General features: G+C 28.4%; 1 protein-coding gene across 7 annotated transcripts in view; it reads right to left on the bottom strand.

Annotated features, from left to right (window-relative positions):
• LOC127278580 (potassium voltage-gated channel protein eag) overlaps positions 1-16,141 on the bottom strand; it is a 1,151,741-nt gene that overhangs the window by 108,396 nt on the left and 1,027,204 nt on the right. Inside the window, exon 14 of one of the 7 annotated variants that reach the window (XM_051300366.1) lies at positions 10,246-10,435. The exons of the other annotated variants lie outside the window; for them this stretch is intronic. Coding sequence (XP_051156323.1) covers positions 10,261-10,435 — 175 coding nt within the window. The 3' untranslated portion in view covers positions 10,246-10,260. Of the gene's footprint in view, positions 1-10,245; positions 10,436-16,141 lie in introns of those variants that run through there. 7 annotated transcript variants of the gene reach the window in all.

The raw sequence follows: 16,141 nt of genomic DNA, 5'->3' as shown, positions 1-16,141 counted from the left end.
ATAGAAAGAGAAAAGAAAAAAGGCGTTACAGTTCGATAGTAAGAATTTGCTATTGGTTTATGGAGGAGCCAAGGTACGTTTCATGTTGTTTCGGGCGATCACTGATTGCGTCCTTATGGGAAAGTTGTATACCCCTACTCTACCGGCCGGGACATAAATTTAGTGCTCGAGAGACGCATGCACCGAGGGGGCCTGAGCGGCGTACTTGGGCCTAATGACATTTTCTATTTATGGCCCTTAATGAGTTTTTCACGAAAATTATAATATTTTGAAATATTAACAATTTTTAATTCGAGCAACATATGCTCGTAATCGTGAAATTCCAAAGAATAAGAATATGATAAAAAAAATTAAAAATTGTTAATATTTAAAAATATTATAATTTTCGTGAGAAACTCATTAAGGGCCATAAATAGAAAATGTCATTAGGCCCAAGAACGTCGCTCAGGCCCCGCTCGGTGCATGCGTCCCTCGAGCTCCGAGTTTATGGCACGGCCTGTAGGGTGGTGCTATACAACTTCCCCTTACAGGACGCAATCGATGACTGCCGTTGTTTCATCTTTTTTGCTCTTCACATTTTCTCGCGCTCTCTCTTTCTTTTTCTCTATGGGTATAACTTGAACTACAGTTTTTAATCGCACTCTCTTGTGAAGTTTCAGATCTCGAATTTTGAAGTAAATTTTCTACGATTTGTATTTTCTAAACAAAATATATTTTCGTTGTAAACTATTTTTTGTTACGGAGTTCATTTTATTTTTATTTCTTTAAATAATTAATTCTCTGTTTAAATTAAAAAAAAGTGTTAAATTGTTCTTTTGAGAAGAAATTGGGTGACAAATGAAGACTGGGTAAGTGATTTTTTCTAAATTAAGTGTTAAAAAATTATAAAAAAATAATTATTTTGAGAAATAATAAGAGATTCATTTTCAAAGTAGGTGTATTTGTGGTGATATTTTTCAGAAAATATTTTTTATACGTATTATTTTCATTTGTAATTTCAAATCAAAATATATTTTCGTTATAAATTTATTTTGTTAAAGAGTTAATTTAATTTTTATTTCTTTAAATAATTAATTCTTTGTTTAAATTGAAAAAAAGTGTTAAATTGTCCTTGTAAAGAATAAAGATAAAAATAATTTGAAAAGAATTTGGGTGACAAATGACTTAAAAATTAAATTTCAGAGTAGATGTATTATTTAAGAAGGAAATATTTTTCTTGAAGAATTTTTTCGAAAACGAAAACTTATTGTGGTGATTGATTTTCGCTGGCGGATTGTGTTTTCGTAAACACAACACAATAAGAATTAATTAGTTTTAATAGTAATTAAGCAATACTTGAGTTTACAAATTATAAATATACTTAATATAAATAATAATATTATGAATAACAATTATATTACAACTATTAATATTATTAAAATCGCAATATTAAAAAAAATAACACCTACATAGACAGGCAAACACCTCACTCTATAATTATTAATTAAAGTTTAATAAAAGCTTAATTTAAATAAATTTTTCCATAAATTAACTTTTTAAATACTTATTTATCAATTTTAATCATTTATTTCATCATATTTCTTTAATTTATTATATTTGGCCTCGGACCGCACTGGACCGAGTTGGGATTGAACTAGGTCCAAACACAGTCCACACAATCCGACAGGGTTTAAGAAAAGATTTTTTATGCAAGTTATTTTAATAAAAAAAAATGTCAAATTCAGAAAGAAAAGGTTGCTTAAGTGCTCTAGATTTTAACATTATAGATACTGAAGAAGAAATCTTAAGTGATAATCAAATTAATGAATTTGTACAACTATTGCAAAGAGTACCACAATCAGCTTTCGATATGCAAAACTCTTTGTATTTGCAAATTCTTGATTTAGTTATTCCGATTAACAGAAATCAAAAGCATATTCTAATACTTTTTAGTGGTTCTTGTAGTCTTGGTCATTGGATTTGCACTTATTATGATGGATTAAGACTTTATATTTATGATAGTCTTAATAAAGGTTGTTTAAATGAGGATCAAATAAAACATTTAAAAAGATTATATCCCTTTAAACCAACCGTAGTTTTTGCAAATGTTCATCAACAACCGAATGGTGTTGATTATGGAATATTTGCAATAGCATTTGCAACATCTTTTTTATTTTAATATAATGCCGAATACTCTTGATTACGTTCACAGCAGAATGAGGCAGCATTTAAGCTTAATGTTTAATAAGAATTGTTTATTTCCTTTTCCTGCAAAAATAACGTCTGAAATTAGAAACTAAATTATTGAAAACGATTGAAAGCGACTTTATATTGTCCACAGCGAAGAATTGAAGTGCAAAAATCCGAATTTTACCCTTTTTCCTAAATCGATGGAGCAATTAGATTTAAAATTTCCACTGTACATAGAAAATAAACAAAAAAGACCTTATACTTTAAAAGATAAAGAAAGAAAAAAAGGCTAGGTTTCAGGAAACAATAGAACAAAAAAAAGAAACACAAGAAAAGGATCGGCAGAGAAATTGTAATCGACAAGAAACAGAAATAGAAAAGAAACAGCGTCAAAACAGAAATTCGCTATGTAAAAAAAATTATTAGAAGCAGAAATTAAAAAAAGCAGCGTCTAGAAAACGATTTAAAATGAAAATATGATAAAATTATAACAGAAACAGAAAGTGGTAAAAAAGAGCGCTAACGAAGGAATTTAGAAAGTAAGAATAAAAAATTTGCTTTTTGAAACAGAAATCGAAAAAAAGCAGCGTCTAGAAAATGATTTCATGCGTAAAAATGTAAAAATTTTGACAGAAACAGAGATTAAAAAAAAGAGCGCCAAGAAAGGAATTTAGAATATAAGAATAAAAAATTTTTTTTAGATGTAGTATGTAAGAATATTAAATTTTTATTGGAAACGGAGGTTAATAAAAAAGAACGTCAAGAAAAAGATTTAACCAATAAATAAATAAAAAGAATGCTAAACAGTTAGAAACATTAAGAACTGCAATTATATCTTTAGATGAATTTGATGAAAAAAATATTTCTAAAAATTATTTGGGTGAAAGGTCTTCAGATAGTAATTTTAATAGCTGTTGTCACAAAGAGAAAGAAAAGTTAAGTGACTTAACTCCTTATCCTGAGTATTTAACCTATTTATTATGTGACTCTACCTCTGTGGGTAAAAATTACAGAGAAAATATTCGTTCGTATAACAGTTCATTTGCTTTTGCTAGCATGGGAGCTAAATTAGAAGTTCCAAAAGGAAAAGGTCCGTATGTTTTCTGCATTCATGAAGAAGTATATCATTGTACATACTCTATTCATCCAAATGATGACGATAGTCGTAAATATGGTCAATTGTATATAATTGATTCAAATGCAGCTTTAAACGAAAGATTAAATAACGAATATAATAATAAATGTTTGATGAAATTATTATTGGAAATTGATATTTTACTTAGAGAGATTAATCCATATGCTAAAGCATTTAGAATGATGCGAGATTTTGAGATTAAAGAAGAAGAACAAGCTAAATCATCAAATAAGTCTGTAAGAAATATTGAAATGTGTATTAAACGCGACAGGTTATTAGATCAAAACAAGTTTAATGTTCCATCTTGTAATGAAGTAGCAATTGTATTTGTTAGTGAAGATGGTGAATTTCCTATTGAACGCGGTATATGTATACATCCTAAAGATTCCAAAAGTATTCCAATTTCCAGCCTCAGTGCGAATGTTGACCTTATGACTTATCCTTTAATGTTTCCTTCAGATGATCAGGGATGGACTGTAAACATAAAACAAACTCAAGGCATTCGCAATATTACTGCCTTATAATATTACATGTTTCGTCTTTTATATAGAGGAGCATTTAATCCATGTTTAGCATTAGAGAAATTAACTCAGCAATATGTAGTTGATGTCTGGTCGAAAGTAGAGGGCGAGCGTTTAAAATATATTCGTTTACAACAAAAAAAGCTTCGAGCAGAATTGTATTGTAGATTAATGGATTTTACTAATAATAAATCAAAAGAAGAGAATGTTAGACGAGGAAAAATGATCATTTTACCTTCAACATTTAGTGGAAAAATTAAACAAAATTGGAATTTGTCCATCGGTCATCACACTTTCAACGTCACATATTTTAGGTTTAGGGGTACGGAACCCTCGGTTTTAATGCGAATGTAACTCGAACTTGTCCAATTTTTTTACTCTAATTTACATAAATGTTAATCTTACCCCAATACCAATGAGTATGTTTGATCTTGCTCCAAAAATCGACGTTACTAACATCATTATACACAATTTAAAATGTCTAACAAATTAAGAAGTTGCTATGACTCGTATAACATCAAGCTGCTCAATAAGAAAGCAGCCTTAGGCTTGCGAATAGTTTGCCGTGCAAGGTTGACGCAAGATTGCTGCAAGATTACGTGCTATCGCGCGCTAATTGTGTAGTAGTATAAATAAAAAGTATAATTTGTTTAAACAAATTATATTTTTAATTGTTAATTTTATAAATAAACAATGTTCTCAATCGATTTTGTGAATTTTTTTTATAGAATCATGAAGAGGGACTTTTCAGGATTCCATACAAAAAATAAAAAAGTGGGTTTCTCTTCAACTTTAGAAGTTACGGAATTTTTAGTCTCAGCGCGCACAAGTTAGTCAATATATTAGACCTGATCTATTTATTTATATTATATGAAAATATTTCTATATACTTAAGAAAATTTTGGTAAAAAATTGAGTGCTGATTAGGTATTAGCATTATATAAATTACTATATCAACATTGTTACTTAATTCATTTTCGATAAAATTGGAATGTAAGCAGCGTTCACTTGATTGAAATTTAAGTTGATGTTCATGTAATTCTAAATTAAAATGTCGAAGTTAATAAACTTCAAATTAAAATTAGGTATTAAAACTCACATACCATTTTTGTGTTGTGAAGATGGAAAAAGTTTGTCATTTTTATTCATTAACGCAATGAATTATTTAAAACTATATAAATTGACAAAATTAATAATTGATATCATCAATGTTCATAAAAATATATATACGATAATATACTTTTTGTAATAATGAACATCTGACAAACTGTTTGATGACTTTACAAAATAATATAAGTATCTGTTTAATGTGTTCGTTATAAAAGACATTTTCTCAAAAATTTGCATAGCTTCCTTTGGTCAAAATCGGTGGAAATTTGTAGGCTCTACACTGAGAAAAATAATTTCGTAATAATAAGAAAATAATTTAGTTGAGCTTTTTTAGTTGGCGTTACTAAAATATGGTTGTCACAACAGAATATAAAGTGGCAATAAATCGGGAAGTTTAGTTGGCTCTACCAAAAAATATATGAGGCAAAATTCCTGAAATGTCCGAACAAAAAATTAAAAGTTCTCGAATTTAATCCATACTTTTCTAAAATGTTGTTATTGTTGGTGAGAGTCTAAAAATCAATTATTATTGAATTTAATAAAATAGTTTTTGAATTACAACGTTTTTAATTTTTGACTTTTGAAAAAAAAATTTTTTTTCAATGTACAATATTTATAAGTAGAATGCATAAAAGTTAACATATATATAATGATTTTTAAAGCTTTTTTGACGGGCTACACGCTGTTAATAAAAATTTTTTTTTTTAAATAACATTTGACCTTGAAATTCAAGGTCAAAATGTTAATTTACGTTTATCTCAAAATCGGATTTTTTAAAATTATTTTTAACTATCTCAATGGAAAGCTTGACTAATTTCCTACAAAACATGTAATTTTCAGAGTGGGATCTTTTAAAGTTTTTGAGATATTAATTAATTAATTAATTAATGTTTATAACAAATGAAATATTTTACAAACGAATAAAGTTACCGTAATTCTGAAGTTAGTAATTGAAAGTTAACGTAATTCCGCATCCAACGATCCCTATATGAAGTATTTTGGATAAGTAGATTGTTAATAAACAATTAGTTAACATTGCAATTGTTTATTAACAATCTACTCATCCAAAATACTTCATATAGGGCTCGTTGGATGCGGAATTAGCTTAACTTTCAATTGGTTAGTTTAGATGTACGATAACTTTATTTGTTTGTAAGATATTTCATTTTTTATTGTTATTTAACTAAAATTGAACAAAAATACTTCATATTGGGCTTTTGGATGCTTGTTGTTAGTAAAAAATAAAATATTTTACAAACAAATAAAGTTATCGTAAATCTAAACTAACCAATTGAAAGTTAAGCTAATTCCGCATCCAACGAGCCCTATGTGAAGTATTTTGGATGAGTAGATTGTTAATAAACAATTGCAATGTTAACTAATTGTTTATTAACAATCTACTTATCCAAAATACTTCATATAGGGATCGTTGGATGCGGAATTACGTTAACTTTCAATTACTAACTTCAGAATTACGGTAACTTTATTCGTTTGTAAAATATTTCATTTGTTATAAACATTAATTAATTAATTAATTAATATCTCAAAAACTTTAAAAGATCCCACTCTGAAAATTACATGTTTTGTAGGAAATTAGTCAAGCTTTCCATTGAGATAGTTAAAAATAATTTTAAAAAATCCGATTTTGAGATAAACGTAAATTAACATTTTGACCTTGAATTTCAAGGTCAAATGTTATTTAAAAAAAAAAATTTTTATTAACAGCGTGTAGCCCGTCAAAAAAGCTTTAAAAATCATTATATATATGTTAACTTTTATGCATTCTACTTATAAATATTGTACATTGAAAAAAAATTTTTTTTTCAAAAGTCAAAAATTAAAAACGTTGTAATTCAAAAACTATTTTATTAAATTCAATAATAATTGATTTTTAGACTCTCACCAACAATAACAACATTTTAGAAAAGTATGGATTAAATTTGAGAACTTTTAATTTTTTGTTCGGACATTTCATGAATTTTGCCTCATATTTGAAGTTTTCATGCTTACGAACTAAATAGTTTGGTTCCCAGTACTAAATAGCTGACATGCTGTATTGCGCACGCGCTCTTCTCGTAAATATGGCGTCGCTTCCCATTCACGGGATGTCAACATTAACCATATGTCGTTCGCGTCGTGAAGTTTCAGTGTTGAAGTTTTTATGTTTTTCAGACATTTTTTAAAAAAAAAAGTTTGTGTAGTGAAAATAAATAAATAAAACTTGTTACAAGAACGAAAGTTTTTTTCCAGCTTTTATACATTGTGAAAATGATTTAATCTCAAATTGTTAGTAGGATTCGTAGAGTAGTGGTCAGCGTTCTCGACTAGCGTTGCGTAGTCTGAGGGTTCGAGCCCCAGCAGTGTTAGGTTTTTTCCGCGATAGAAATTAATTTAAGTAGGCATAGGTAGGTTATATAAAGAGAAAAGGGTGAAACAAAAAAATAAGTTGGTTGAGAAAACAAAAAAAAAATTTTCATTTAACTAAATTTTTTGTTTGCTTAAAAACAATAAGTTAGTTGTGCAAAACAAAAAATTTGGTAGACCGAACAAAATGATTCAACGAAAAAATTTAGTAGCCCGAACCAAACGGATTAGTTGCACATATATCAAATAAAAAATTTGGTAGAGAGAACCAAACTTTGGTAGATGATACTAAACATTTTTCTCAGTGTATGTTAATTTCTCCACAGACGTGTATTTCGTCTCACTGTGCCATGAGCACACATTTAATTTTTATTGAAGAAAGAGCACAGGAAATAATGTTGTTAGTTTCTTTTACAATACAAGAAAAATCGCTGGTAGAAACTACACAATATTTTATCTATTTTTTGTAATTCTTTTCCGAGAAGAATATATTTTTGTTCTTGATTTTCAGTGACTTTTACTAATAGGAGATCAGATATAATCATAAAACGTCAATCGTTTGTTTCAATTGTGCACGGAGAGAAATAGATGGTACGGGGTACTATCTAGATAGTACCAGGTACCATATTTGATCTTACATATATACAGACAGCTATCTAGATTCTATCAGTTACTATCCAGATTGTACGGAGTAACATCTTGATTATAGTGGGTAACATAACCATATTTTTTGTAACATCTTAGATGGTACCAAGTAGCATAATGGTGGTACCGGATAACATCTACTTCTAACCATCTTAAGATACTAAGATCTTACCATCTATTTCTCTCCGTGTGCTATTATTTCTTTTCATAACTCTACCCTATTGAAAATCCCTGTAAAAGATCTTGTTCAAGAAAATGTACATGTTCAGCTGCTAAACATGTATATGTTCATGTTCTTGTACAGGTTCATTAAAAAAAAATTTTCAAAAAGATTTGAGATTTTAATAATTTAGAATGATTAAATAACTTTTTACTTATGTATGCTAAAAATTATTGCGCAGCTGTAAAGTCCTAAAAGAAAACTACTGCGCAGCATTTATAGTTTTTAATTTTTACTAAGCGAAGACATAAATGAACCTGTACAAGAACGTGTACATTTTCTTGTATACAAATATTAAATATGTTTACTTGTACAAAATCTTGTTCTAAATTCTGGTGCCGAAATAGTACATTTTCTGTTTTTGTACCAGAACAGGAACAAGTTCAGCTGCTAAACATGTACATTTTCTTGTACAATATCTTGTGCAGGGATTTTCAATAGGGTATTCTTTTTAGATGTTCGATACGTCTGCCAAATGAAAATTTCTATAAGAAATCCTATATTGTTTCCTTTATATAATTCCATGTGAAATCTTAGATAGATATTTCAGAATCTGCATGAAATCCTATATGATTTCTTATGTCCAAATTAATTATAAATATATGATACCACGTTATATTATTGATAATATTTCGTTAACGACAAATTGAATTTAAATGATAATACTGTCTAGAAACTTTGATTGTAAATTGATAGAAATTCCACTCAAAGGAAGTTTGGTCTTATTGTTAATGAAAATTTCCTCGATAAAAAAATATTATTGTAAATAATCAAACACTAGTGATCCTATATGGTATCCAACTAGGGAACCCATAAGAGATTAAGGTGGATTATTACATTATATCCTGTCCGAAATTCCGGTGTGATTATATATGGGAACCTTTTAAGACTCTTAACATAGGTTTACATGTGGAATCCCATGTGGGATTTTTCAGTAGGGTATAATCCAACCTTATAAGCGAAAAAGGGCCAGTGAGTAATTTCTTCAACTCAATTATTTCATTCAGCTTACACTGATAGAAATTTCGTTATATAACTATATTTATATATGTAAGCTTCTCATGCAATATGAGTAAAGTAGATTCTGCAATAAATGATGGCTCCTTTAACCATTAAATTATACAAATATACTGAGAAAATTTGTGTCAAAATAAAAAATCTAAACGTAACAAAAAAGCATTGCAAACAAAACGGATGGACAAAACCAGCTGATAATTGTATACTAACATACTGACATATTTTGATTGCAGAATTTTTAATTATTATTATTGTTTAATAGAAATATATGAATTGTTTACAAAATAATTTTATAAAGAAATATTTTAGATTCTAATCCACTAGTAGATGGTAAAATCCACTAAATTATTTCTATCAATGTACTCTACAAATTGAAAATTGCTTTGCTGCATAATCATAAATAAATACAGTCAGGTCTCACTTAATGTCCACCTCAGTAAGTGTCTACTTTCTAATTTGATTAACTGTTTCGCTCTTCACTTTATTCTACTTTCTCTATTGCTGTTAACCAGTTCCGCCAGAGCCGACACACAAAATAATGAGATCCCAAAAATGTCTAATGAATATTTAATAAACATGTTAAGTGTACAGTCCTGTAATTCCCACCACATTACCAGGAAAGCGTGGTTTAGCAGGTAAGACAGTTACCGAGACACCCTGTCCCAAGCTCAGACAGTTAGTGAGGCATGACTGTAAGTAATAAAATTCAAAATGCTCTTACTATAAATGCTGGACAGAGTCATATTTTATAATATGATAAATTATTATTCTTAAAAATAATAAAATAAGATATGAAAATGCAATTTGAAAATATGAAAAATATATGAATGCTTACACCTACAATGTATGTATTTACTGACATTACATATTTACATACACATATATATATATATATATATATATATATATATATATCTTGCAACTAAATTAATGATAATTATGCAAATGTAAGAGTATTATAGTGGAAATAGTAATAATAGTAATAACAACCATAATATTAATAAAGATGAGAAATAAAAAATGTAGTAAAAGGTGTTAATACGAGAAAAGATTGTAGCCAAGATATAGAAGAAAAAAAATTAAAGGAGAAAAATAAATATGTATAAAAAATGAAATTGCCTAAAATTCGGCCAGGGCGGCAGGACAGATACGGTGAGTTCCTCGTCGGAATCTTGAGCTGACCGATCATGAGACCGATTCAGACCAGTTGCGATACTGCTGATGCTGATTTGTGGTTCCACGTCAGTCTTGAACCTTTTTGACATAGCCAGCCAGGCAATAATCAACAGTATTTTTATAATAATTTTTTTTATCATTGGGTGAACTAATTATCTCACTACTACTCATTTTTCGTTTGCTTGAGTATTTTATATAGTTGCAATACAGCTTTAAAGGGTAGTAAGTCTAGAAATTTACATATTCCTGCTTAAAATGTCGGATAGAATGCAAATACGTCCCGAATAAAAGAAAGTTTCTTCCTACATCTGTCGGAATTCATAGTGTTATATCAGATTCAAATCCAGGTTTTACATGGCTTTTATGTTATAGTGAAAAAGCAATATAAACTTATAAATAAAGAATGAAATAAAATATAGAGCAACTTTTATAGTCATTTAAAATACAATAGTCAAAGTTCTATGAATTTAACCCAAATTTAAATCGGTTAAACTTGATTCAAGTTACATATATATAGAAACAAGGTTGGTGGCAAGTAAAAGTGAACATTAACCACACAACACAGCATATTTCTGTAAGCTTATACATGAAGTAAAATTTCTGTAGCGTATTAAGTGAAAAATTTGGTCGGATCGAGGTGTAAGTAGCACATAGTTTAGCCCTATGGGTGAGTACTTTAACCACGAAGTATTATTAGTTTTTATCAAAAACTATAGGAGGGGTTGGTTGAATTTTTTTGAAAAATGAAAACAGTGAGTATTTGAAGACATAAATTTTAAACAGAAAGATGAAAAAAAATTTGACCTATATGTTTTTGAATGGTTTTTTCCTGCTCTTTCGAATGGTGAAAAAAATACAAAATTTTACCACTTTTTTGAAAATAAAAATTTTTTTGACTTTTTTCAAAATCGGTATTTTTTTTCTTTTTCAATTTTTTTTTTAGAAAGTTTAAAATGTATACTTTCAATACAAAAAATATTTAAATGTCCTTTATCGTTATTTTCGAGATATTAGTTAATTAATTAATTAGTTAATAAATAAATTAATTAATTAAATAATTGATATTAATAAAAAATGAAATATTTTACAAATAAATAAAGTTATTGCAATTCTGAAGCTACCAATTGAAAGCTGACGTAATTCTGTATCCAACGAGACTAATATAAAATATTTTTGATTAAAACATTTTTTATTAACAATTGCAATGTTAGCTAATTAAGCGTGTCAATGCAATAATCGGTCGAGCGCTCGGATGCTCGCTCTGATGATAGTCGGGTAGCAGTGAGCGGCAATGGCTCTTCCACTGCTACCCGACTACCATTAGAGTGTGCGATTATTGCATTGACACGCCCATTTGGATTGTTGAATTCGGAATTATGTCAGCTTTTAATTGGTAGCTTCAGAATTGCAAACAAAACTCTGAGAGACACTCACAAGAAAGAAGCACTGTACAAACCATTTCACAAACATCGTCATTTTACACTTTCTTGTAGCAGAAAACGTTTTAAAGCAAAATTTGCTAAATTTTTCAATCAAATCATCTTTCTATCACTATTTTAAAGTGTTCTTACATATTAAAACAATTATTTAATATTATATTTCTTAAAAAAACATTTTTTGTTTAAAACAATTCAAAAATACCCGCCGTGATAATGATTTTTCACGCATTTTCATAGTCCAGAAATAATGTTCATCTGATCGAAATTTGAGGTATAAAAGCACCTTTATACGCCGAGTGAGATAAGGCCGAGTTTATGTGCGAGGCACATAAAGGACTTATCGGAGTGCATACGATTTTTTATATCACATATGTTCGGAACCTCGTTTTATTCATGGAGTAGTATAAGGAGACCGAACGTTCATGTTACATCTGCGTTAAAAGTGGACCAAATTTTGGTAACCGCTTAGTGTCATGAAAATACGTAATGGAACACTAGCGCCACTGATTATGTTAAACTCAGCTGGACAGTCAGCCATTGTAAAAGTTTTAAAAATAAGGAGCAATGTATTTTTGGGTTATGTTCAACGTACTTCTAATTTTTCCCACTGTTTACGTACTTCCCACGAGAGCGCTTGTGTTTCATTACGTACTTTCATGACACTAAGCGGTTACCAAAATTTGGTCCACTTTTAATGTACGTCGTTCGGTCTCCTTATACTACTCCGTGGTTTTATTGTTAGTGTGAAGCGGTTGGAACTCAAAGTTTGCAGGTTAGGCGGTTAGAGGGAAAAAACTCGACAGACAGACTCGTCTGTCCAACTAGCACATAATATTACAGTAACATTACTCGGTAATATTACTGGAATATTACAGTGATATTAAAATGTCCGCCTGATGGTGATATAACCGAATAATACTACTGTAATATTACGGAAATGTTACAGTAATATTACAGATTGATTTAAGTTACTCATAAAGCATAACAATCACAAATATATTGTAAGTCAGTGTGGCTTGTTGGTAAAACTCTGGATTTGTGTACCTTGAGTTCGGGGTTCGATTCTCTGGTTGGGTTCATTCTTTTCGTGAAAGAATATTCTTCTAATATTACTGCAATATTCTCGTGTATTATTACCTTAATATTAGGTATAATATTACTATAATGTTACCGGGTAATATTCTTCTAATATTAGTGCAATATTCTCGTGTATTATTACCTTAATATTAGGTATAATATTACTGTAATGTTACCGGGTAATATTGTTGTAATATTACGTGCTAGTTGGGTGCCGAGTTTATTTGCCTCTGACATCACCTAACATGTAAACATATTCCAATGACATAACCTTCTGGTTTAAAATATCACACACAAAGTTATAGTTTAAATCAATATGTTTGATGCTTTTGTTGTTTTCAGAATTTTTAATCAATGAAATAAAGCCCTGATTATCCTCATAAAGCTTAAACCACGTAACTGTTAAACTGATATCTAATAGTTGTTTTTTAGTAAATAAAAAATTCTGCCTCCGAACTCGAGAGTGCCACACAATTCTGCTCTCTGGTAATCCAACTTACGGTATTCCCAAAAATCGTTATCAAAAACTTCCTAACCGACAATCTGTCCCACCAAGCTGATACCACATAACAAATCATTGGCAAAGTTTCGCGATATAATCTTTCAAATACCAAATTAACTGATCTTGATCCCCTGAGATACCTTAACAATCTCTTTAAAAATATCCATACTTCGTCAGATTTTTTATCTTGAAGTCTGCTGAAGAAATTAACTGAAAAACTAATATCAGGAGGCGTTCCTAACATATTGTGTTAAGCGTAAAAATGAAAGTATGGGTAAAGTATGGATTCTGATCAATTCCCATGCTCTAGTTTCCACAATAAAGAACGGCCAGTGTATGGGAAGAGTATAGGATGCGAAAATAATTAATTTTTCTCAAAAATTTATATTCTTTTTTTTTATTTTCTTAAAGATAATTAGCCAAAAGTTTGAAATTTGACAAAAAAAAGTAAATTTTTGAAAAAAATTGATAATTTTCGCATCCCATACTCTTCCCATACTTTTCCCATACTTATTCAAAACTTGAAATTTGAGAAATCAGACAAAAATTTCAAAGTTTTAAAAAAGTATGGGGAGGGTATGGGATGCAAAAATAATTAAATTTTCTTAAAAATTTATATTTATTCTCAAATTTCAAACTTTTGACAAAGTTTCTTTAAAAAAAAATTAATTTAAAAAAAAAAATTTTTTTTTGTCAGATTTAAAAAATTTTAAAGTTTTGAAACCGTATAGCGAAAGTATGAGAAGAGTATAGGATGCGAAAATAATTAATTTTTTCTTAAAAATTTATAATTTTTTTGTAGATTTTCTCAAATTTCAAACTTTTGGCAAAGTCTCTTAACCCTGTTGAAAATTCCGACCTCGTTTACGACGTCGTATTCTAAGTACTTTGCGACGTAGTAAACGACGTAGAAAACGACATAGTAAACGACATAGTAAACGACGTCGTAAATGAAAGCGGAATTTGGGATAGCAAATGACTTCGTTTACTACGTCGTTTGCGATGTCGTATACGATGTTGCAATAATTATTTTAATATTATTTATTTAGTAATTTAGTAAGTACCCAATGGGAAAAATACCATAGGCGAATTAATGGCAACCATCATTTTATTATTTTTTAATAGTTATTATTATTATTTTATTTTTAATAATTACATTAAAATAAAAAAATGGTCATCAAAGTATTAGGGAAATCATTTCTTCCAAAAAAGAATTTGTCTCAAATTCAAAAAATAGGAGAGACATCGGGCAGAAAAAAATTTCGACAAGAAAAAAATTTTCGATCACTGCTTATATACCAATCTAATGGCACCTCAACTGCGAGAAACAGTTATGATGTTCGCCCTCCCTGTGGCGTTGAGCGAACTAAAGTCCAGAGCTGAGCCATCAGCGCAGCGCGGGAACATTTGAAAAATTTGATTTTATTAGATATTTTATTTTATTTTAAATATGACAAATAATTAACTTAATAAATAATTAATGTCATAAATAACCATTAATAACATAATGTCATACTTAATAATTCGTTAATTACTTATTTTTAACGAAAATTTGACAAAAAAAAAAATTTGTGGCCAAAAAAAATATTACGATAAAGAAAATAATTTTTTTGTTAAATTTTCGTAGTAAAAAATTAATTAACTAATTATTAAGCTAATTATTTGGGGCGGTTCAAGTTCTACACATTTAGATTCTACACCGTATAAATTCTACACGTTAAATTCTACAATGTTGTATTTTAAACTAGTTTAATTTTGCACAATAATTTTGTTAAATTCTACACAGTAAAATTGAACACCGTTAAACTCTGCACAAATTTGTTTAAAAAAATGATAATTATTACTATAAAATTCTACACAGTTAAATTCTACAAAATAAATTTCTTCGCATCAGTTTATTAGTTGTGTTAAATTCTGCACTGTAAAATTCTACACACGTTTATATAAAAAAAATATTAATTTTGTTAAATTCTACACAGTTAAATTAAACACCGTTAAATTCTGCACAAATTTATTTTAAAAAATGAAAATTATTACTGTAGAATTCTACACAGTTAAATTCTACAAAATAAATTTATAAATTTTGTTAAACTCTACACACGTTTATATAATAAAAAAAATTAATTTTGTTAAATTCTACACAGTTAAATTGAACATCGTTAAATTCTACACTAATTAGTTGTTGGATAATTAAAATTTATTTTTTTTAAATTTATTATTGTAAAATTCTACACATTCAAATTTAAACCGCTAAATTCTACACATTTTTTTATTAGAAAAATTTGATTATTTTCAATTCTATACACTTAAATTATTGATAAAATTATTTTTTAATTAAGCTAACTAAGTTAAATTTAATATAACATTACCCGAATATTATTTTTTGATATATATTTGTGTTTATTTACTAACGTAAAGCTAATTTTTTTACCAAATTTATAGAACTATTTTTTAATTTCTTTCAAATTTTTTTGCTAAAATATTGTAACGCATTGCCGCTACTATCCCACACAATAAAATTCGTTACTGTCAACGTCTTTTTTTAAGTAAATTTGTGTAGAATTTAACAGTGTGCAATTTAATTCTGTGGAATTTATTGAAATTATTTTTATATTTAAATAATAAACGGGTGTAGCGTAAACGGTGTGCTATTTACTTGTGTAGAATTTAAAAAAAAAATTTTAATTATCCAACAACTAATTAGTGTAGAATTTAACGATGTTCAATTTAACTGTGTAGAATTTAACAAAATTAATTTCTTTTATT

The sequence above is a fragment of the Leptopilina boulardi genome, unplaced genomic scaffold (assembly GCF_019393585.1).
Source record: "Leptopilina boulardi isolate dan_hultmark-lab unplaced genomic scaffold, ZJU_Lbou_2.1 LbouV2_208, whole genome shotgun sequence".
Lineage (NCBI taxonomy): Eukaryota > Metazoa > Arthropoda > Insecta > Hymenoptera > Figitidae > Leptopilina > Leptopilina boulardi.
The sequence above is the reverse complement of the archived record's forward strand: the minus strand, read 5'-3'. Positions and strand labels throughout refer to the sequence as shown.